The sequence below is a fragment of the Nicotiana tomentosiformis genome, chromosome 2, assembly GCF_000390325.3.
Source record: "Nicotiana tomentosiformis chromosome 2, ASM39032v3, whole genome shotgun sequence".
Taxonomy (NCBI): domain Eukaryota; kingdom Viridiplantae; phylum Streptophyta; class Magnoliopsida; order Solanales; family Solanaceae; genus Nicotiana; species Nicotiana tomentosiformis.
The window spans coordinates 122,904,122-122,911,509 of NC_090813.1; the positions used below are offsets into that span (position 1 = coordinate 122,904,122).

Here is a 7,388-nt window from a genome sequence, read left to right on the forward strand (position 1 = left end):
GCATTAATATAGTTTAACATTTTATAGTATGTTATTTACTCCATACTATTTTTGTCAATTTAGCAATTATAATACTGATCATCGACATTTACTTGTATTTACGTTATAATTGAACCAACATAAAAGACACATGATAGAAGGGGTCCACAAATCAAATTCATCTTCTACACTAATTGGAAGTAATGACAAAAGCAAATAAAGAACGACTTAGACAATTGTCCAACAACGAAATCAGTTTACATTGTATCACACGCGCGACAATGACATACTAGTGCATGATAAGGATAGCTAGCCTTCTTAAACAAGGATCAGGCCTAACACTAAGTTATGAATAGTTAATGAATTGCTAAATTAAGGTTGTTTTGGAAGTTTATTCTTTGGTCGCAAGTAACTTACACTAAGGGAAATAATAAAGTAATAGTTGAAAATATGAAATAATTAATTAATGTGATGGAAAAAAGTAGATGTGAATTGATAGGGACCATGTGGAGACTTCCTTTGGAGGATTCAAGAGTTAGGCTTACGTCGAACTTCAAACATGCAAGGCCATGCACAAATATAGTTAAATATGGAAAGCAACGATTGATTTTGCCAAAAATAGCTATATTGCCTTTTCCGTGTGTCCATTTTCCATTAATTAAGTTCGGTATATGCTGGGGATGAATATTTTTATGCTTGTTTTATTATCTATGACTATATATATATATGTGTCATATTCTCTGCACGCATACCCCATATTTCTTCATGATGCATTTCTTTGCATTCTATTTTTTAAATACTAATAATGTAAAAAAATATTCATATTAAAAATACTTAAACATAACTACAATAATAGGTGAAATTAATAATTTAAAAGACTCATAATACAAGTAACGTTTTTTCAGTTATTGTGTTAAAATTTATTTACACTGATAGTGGATATTAGGTATGAGTAATTACTCTAACATTGACCCGAAATGCTAATCCTCTAGGACACACATCGAAGCTTAATGTTCCAAAGAAATAATGAAAGTACCAAACCCCTAATAGCACTTCAGTTGTCTAATCACATTGGTGTCTTTGTCAAACAGACTTAATTCCCATCTACAAAGTACTTAGCTTAATTAGATGAGTAGTTGGTGAGTTGCACTTTCCTCAAATGATTACTGCAAGTACACTAGAACTGTATTAAGTCGGCTAACGTCTGATTATATTTTAGAGAGCAGATTAAGACACATAATCATTGCTTGACCATGACTTTGTTTAAGTAACTTCTAACTAGACTTGATCAATACAAAATCATTAAAAGAAGGCTTTGAAAAGCGCTTATTTGATGGATTAGGTAACCATCATCTCTCCTTTGCCAAAAAATTGAATTTACTTTTAGATATTTATATTGATGGTTTATTCCCAATTATAAGAAAAGCTTCTAGCGTAGTAATAAAGGGGTAATAAAATCATCCATGCGTCTATATATTATATGAACAGGGGTTATATTAGAGTTTGTTCTATTACACAGTGAATACTTAACTCAGGAACCACAATATGGGGGAATATATTATGGGGAATTTTAGCACTCTATATATATAGTGTGCTAGCTATTTATATCTAGCAGCTTAAATTTATAGTACGTACTAAGTGGGGTTTGAATCTAGGGGTTTAACTCAAATAAAAATATTCAACAACATACTTAATCGCCGTTAAGCAATTGCATGGACCAGATATCCTCCATGCTCCAAATGTTGTCATTTGTTTCAGTGAGAAAAGGGCCTTGAAAAGTAGTGTCAATATTTGCAGAGTATGAAGTTGGAGAGTAAGTCTCTGCTGGACCAGCAGACGACATATGGCTACTGCTTCCTTCTTGATGATCATTTTGCTCTGAATTAGCTGCTTGTCCATTCATGTTTTCTGCTTGCTTTATGTGCTTCTGAATCCTTGTCCTCCAATAGTTCTTTATCTCATTATCTGTTCTTCCAGGCAAATGCTTTGCAATTTTTGACCACCTATGTCAAAAACGGATTCAATATTTCGAGTTAGTGCATGGTTTTCGAACTGAAAGCAATGGATCCAGTTGAATCTGTCCTAAATTTGCATCTGACCTCGACATGCACCATGTATTACAACTCTAGAACTGTTTCCTTTCATAAATATATATTATCAATGCAAAAAGAGGATATATGCTAACTATATCTTGAAAGAAAGCATAATGAAAAGCTCATTGGACATGAGGGAGGAGAAATTATCTTCAAGAACAGATAAAAGTAATGTATTAAGAACAAATTAATACACAAGGTCCTATAGTTAACACTTTAATATTCAGTAACATTCTAGTAACATCTTTAACATGAGACTGAAATATACATGGTTACTAGATCTGCTAGATCAATTACTTTATAAGTAACATACTACTCCAATAAAGAAATAATATAAAGTATTAATTTTTTCCCCGTAAGATGTTGGTAAGAGTGTCAATATGTTCATGGCCCACAAAGTTAGATTAAAGGTTTTTCATAATTGAAATAAGCATTTCAATCACGTTTGTGGTTGAAAAATAATGCCTGTCATGTTCTGTGGTTGAAATTCAAAGTCACGTTTGCCTCCTTCTCCTATTTATTATTTAAACGAAACTCAACTTACAAAACGTTGAAACTAGAGAAATCCTCCCCACAGGACACCACTCCAATTACACTTACAACTTCTCCAAAAGTAGAGTCACCAATGCCTCCAAAAAAGTAACAAATTGAAAGAAACCATCAAACATTAGAGTAAGCTGAAGATGATGCCAAGCTGATGAAGAATACAAAAGTCTTTGCAATGCCTAATCGTCGCCAACTAGTTTTATGGTAACGTTACACTATCAGTAGCCACATAATATAATACTAGTAAGTTTTAGTGTTACATTATATAAACTATCGTTCAATATTTAAAGGAAATTTTTGGAAAAAATCAATTTTGATGATTGTCACATTTAATTGTATATACTCATTCACACATCAAAAGAATACCTTTTCCTTTGCAATTGAGGAAAAGAAAATATATTTGATAAACGACTTCTTGACTGATGAAATAAAGCCCCTTTTGTGGCAGTTAGGATTTGACTAGCAGCTGATGACTTAATAAATAAACAACAACAAAAATTGTCTGCTATCACTTTTGAAAATGCAATTTGTCACCCTTGTAAAATTTCTTGCATTATATATCTAGTGATTTATTTTGTGGGCCAAGCTAGCTAGTGTCTTCTTTTTGTTTCTGTTTTGTCCTTTAAGCATATGCAGAAACAAGTACTAACAAAGTGGTTATCTTAACCTCATGTCAACATATAATAACTTACATAAATTATTTAAAAAAAAGCATAATTTTAATTATTTAATTGCAATATATATCTTAACACAGGCTAGCAATTTCTTAAAGGATTCTAGTTTTTCAATCATGGTGTTAAAACACTGGCGATCTTGTTTTCACATACTACTAATTATTTTTTGTTATGTTTAACTATCTTGTATCCCAAGCCCATTAATTCTGACTAGTTTAGATTTGTGCCAAGAAGGTAAAGCACAAGTTATCAAGAAAATCTTCATTCTTATCACTCAAATTCAAGATATCTAACGGTGGAGAGATCACAAGCATCCAATGGGATTAATCATGTGAGTACTTTCTCCGTTTCAATTTAGATGACATACTTTCCTTATTAGTCTGTTCCAAAAAGAATGACACATTTCTATAGCTGAAAATACTACCTCCGTTCCAATTTATGTGAACCTATATCCTTTTTGGCCGTTCAAAAAAGAATGATCCCTTTCTAAATTTGGAAATAATTTTGCTTAAACTTACAATTCTACCCTTAATGAGAAGTTTTTATAACCACACAAATACTCTGGGTCCTTTTTTAATTGTTTAGGACCACAAATTTCAAAAATCTTCATTTATTCTTAAACTCCGTGTCCAGTCAAACATGTTCACATAAATTGAAACAGAGGGAGTAATTCAACTTTAAACTTTTCACTTTACTTATTTTACCTTTAGTGAGAAGTTTTTATAATAAAACAAATGTCATGCCTACAAAGTTTTTACCCCTTAAGCTTTTACAATCACAAGTTTTAAAAGTCTTCCTCTTTTCTTTTAAACTCCGTATCGTGTCAAACTATCTCATCTAAATTGAAACGAAAGAGAGTATTATACTATTAAAACTTCTAATGTACGGAAAAGGGGCCCATTGTCTTTAAATACCAACAAAAACATAAGGTAGCTGTCAATTTCATAAGCAACTTGGAGGTGGGAGCTTCTCTTCAAAACTAGAGATAGCAGTTAAAGGGCTTGACATGTGACTAAAATGAAATCGGTTCTTCTAAAAAAGGAAACTTCTATCTTTCTGGCTTTCTTTGAAAACGTGTTCTATATCCACTGCTATTATGTAAGACCGAATCCTTGTCTCACCGCTGTCCTTTTCTACTTAGTTTAATTGGAATACGAATGAAGTACATGTAATCATATTCTTTTGCCCCCTTCTTTAACCATAATTTTCTTTCTAATAATTGTGGAAGTGACATTGTTATCACTTCATACAAGTTAATCAGCATCCGAAGATTACCTTTAATGTGATGATTATTAGCTTAAAGATTTATCTTAGGTTGTCAAACTCAAGTAATAACGCATTTTTTTTTAAAATGTAATAAAGCATAAAATGGTTTTAAAAATAATTTCCTTAAAAATAGAAAATAATACAAAATGTGCTTTATCATTAAGAAAAAAAAATACTTGAACAAAAAAAGCTTCTTGTATGGGAAATAAATTCTCGAAAAACTATATGCTTTATTATTAGTATGGTTTCTTTAGTATATATACTATATAGCTCAATAATAGATCTGAAAAATAAGCTTTAGAAAAGGAAAATAATCATTTTAAAATTTTATTCATGGAAGACATAGGGTAGATGAGGGGTTTAGGAAGAAGAACTTTTGATAGGACCAAAAAAACAAAAAGGAAAATCAAACTTATTTGGAACAAAATTTAGCTGCCGTAGCTATAGATTATATTCCCCACGTTTCAATTCTAAGATCTTCAGTACGTAGCCATAAACATATAACACGTTTTAAATACTCACTTTCTTTCATTCCAAATCTAGTACAGGTTATGGGCTTGAAGATCTCACATCCACGAGCTCAGAATCATTTTTGGACAAAATTTTGAGCGGCTCTCTTTGTCCACTCAACAAATAAAACGCATGGGAGAATCAAAACTTGATGGAAAAAATTCCATCAATTTCCTATTTTTTTCTTTTGCAATTGAATTTTAATTACTTTATGTACTACTCTTTAGAAATACTCACCTGTTTCCCCACTTAGCATGCAGTTCCATTATCAAAAGTTGTTCTTCAGGTGTAATATTTCCCCTCCGGACATCAGGCCGGAGATAATTTAGCCACCGGAGCCGACAGCTTTTTCCAGTACGTTTGAGACCTAGAGAAAGAATATTAAGACATATAAAAAGTGTTCCTACATATAACAAAATGATATCTAGGGTTTTGTTACTGGCAAAGGAAGGGGGAAAAAAAGGAAAAATTACCAGCAGATTTAGCTAAGGAATTCCAAACACCTTCACCATGATTAGCAATGTAGTTAATGAGAATTAAATCCTCTTCCATAGTCCAAGGTCCTTTCCTTACTTCAACATCTTGAGAGTTGCATGGTTTTTTATCCATCTTTTTTTAAAGATGAAGAAAAAAGGAGAGAGAGGAAGAGATATGGGATAGGAGTGAAGATATGTGGTACTTTGAGACAAGGAACTAATGTGGTTGGGCAGATATTTATAAGGGTTGGCTAATAACAAAATTTGCTACCAGTAATTTAAGTCTTTAAGATTTGCGACATAAGAGAGCTTTTAACCTAACTTGCTTTATTATAAAATCATAATAATCTTCATATAACTCTTTAATGAAGACTTTGTAATAGACTTAAAACTATGCGGGCATACAGGACAGCTATTGATGTGATCATGCATGGTCACGATATGTACCTCCGCCAGCAGTGCACAATTCTAGAATGATATTTCCTTTGTCTTAAAGGCCCGCCCATTGAACTAGGCTCCCGTTATAAGCGGAATTTGGGGAAGTGTCGGACCATGAGAGTTTATTGTATGGAGTCTTACCCTGCATTTTTGCAAGAGGTTGTTTTCACGGCTTGAACCCGTGACCTTCTGGTCACATGATAACAACTTTACCAGTTACGCCAAGGCTCCCCTCGATATTTCCTTCGTCTTATTTTATTTAATATCATTTGACTAGGCGTAAAAACTAACTCAGTACTAGATATTTACACTAAATAGATACATAAATGTGTTTATATATACAATTGTCTCACTTAATATAATTAACTTTTCGGTATATATTTGGTGTAAACACTTACTGCAACTAAGTTTTTACCCTTAGACTAGGTATAAAGCAAATATTTAATTAATGTGGACATAATTTGATAGAAAACATCATACTAAAATTTAAGAAAAATAAAGTTAAAGTAAACTCTGATTCTTAAAAGTTGTGTTAATAATATTTTTCTATATCATTTTATGTGATACTATTATTATTATTATTTATTTTTTTTATAATAGTTTTACTTATTAATCATGTTAACTTATACTCTCTCTGTTTCAATTTGTTTGTCCTACTTTGATTTGACACAAAGTTTAATAAAGAAAGTAAGACTTCTAAACTTGTGGTATTAAACATGTCATAATATTTGTGTGGCTATAAAGTTTTTGAAACTTGTGGTCTTAAACAAGTCAAAACATTTGTATGGCTATAAATATTTTCTATTAAGGAAATATATGAATGTGTCAATTTATTTTGGAACGGACTTATAAGAAAATAGTGTCAATCTTTTGAAACGGAAGGAGTAGTACTTTTCACGTACCTAGTTTTAAATATGAAATTTTTATTTTAAAAAACCTTATAAATCTATGCATCAATTTACACAAAAAGTTAGGTGCTTTATGACCGTCATACTCTGAACTCCTCACATAAAATGAAATAATTAAAGGAAGTATTAGCAGTAGAATGATTCCAACGTACATGTCGATACATATATTAATAGAAAAGAGTATCATAATATATGGAATTAACGCCATGCAAGATAAAATCCAAAAACCCCCCCTCACCCCCTCAATATTTCTTAGCTGTTTTTGGTTTATTATTGAGTTTGTACAGTATACAAGGAATATTATGGAGTACCATTCTACTAAGTTTAAAGGTATTAATTGAGGAATAAAGCACACCATCTCACGTGCACTCTGTATGCATGTAGATCGTACGGATAGCTAAGGCTAATAACTTTGGAAAAAGAAAAGAGTAGGTAAAATAGAAGAAAGCTATGCTGCATTTGCCTAAAAATATGGAAGATGATTTCCTTTACTATAAT

At 31.6% G+C, this 7,388-nt stretch overlaps 1 protein-coding gene and 1 long non-coding RNA gene across 3 annotated transcripts; one reads left to right on the forward strand and one right to left on the reverse strand.

Moving 5' to 3' along the window:
• Nucleotides 1–1,428: 1,428 nt before the first annotated feature.
• On the reverse strand, nt 1,429–5,767 carry LOC104110585 (MYB-like transcription factor EOBII). The gene is made up of 3 exons (XM_009620109.4): nt 5,542–5,767; nt 5,306–5,435; nt 1,429–1,982 (listed from the first exon to the last, which is right to left on the reverse strand). Exons 1-3 carry the CDS (start codon nt 5,675–5,677, stop codon nt 1,670–1,672), a joined length of 579 nt encoding a protein of 192 aa, XP_009618404.1. The 5' UTR covers nt 5,678–5,767; the 3' UTR covers nt 1,429–1,669.
• LOC104110584 (uncharacterized) lies at nt 2,536–5,682 on the forward strand. 2 transcript variants are annotated; one of them, XR_011414200.1, is made up of 3 exons: nt 2,536–2,822; nt 3,527–3,623; nt 5,102–5,682. It is a non-coding gene; the product is annotated as an uncharacterized lncRNA (long non-coding RNA). The 2 variants fall into 2 exon arrangements; XR_011414199.1 differs by having other exon boundaries at nt 2,631–2,861; nt 5,102–5,342.
• Nucleotides 5,768–7,388: the final 1,621 nt, after the last annotated feature.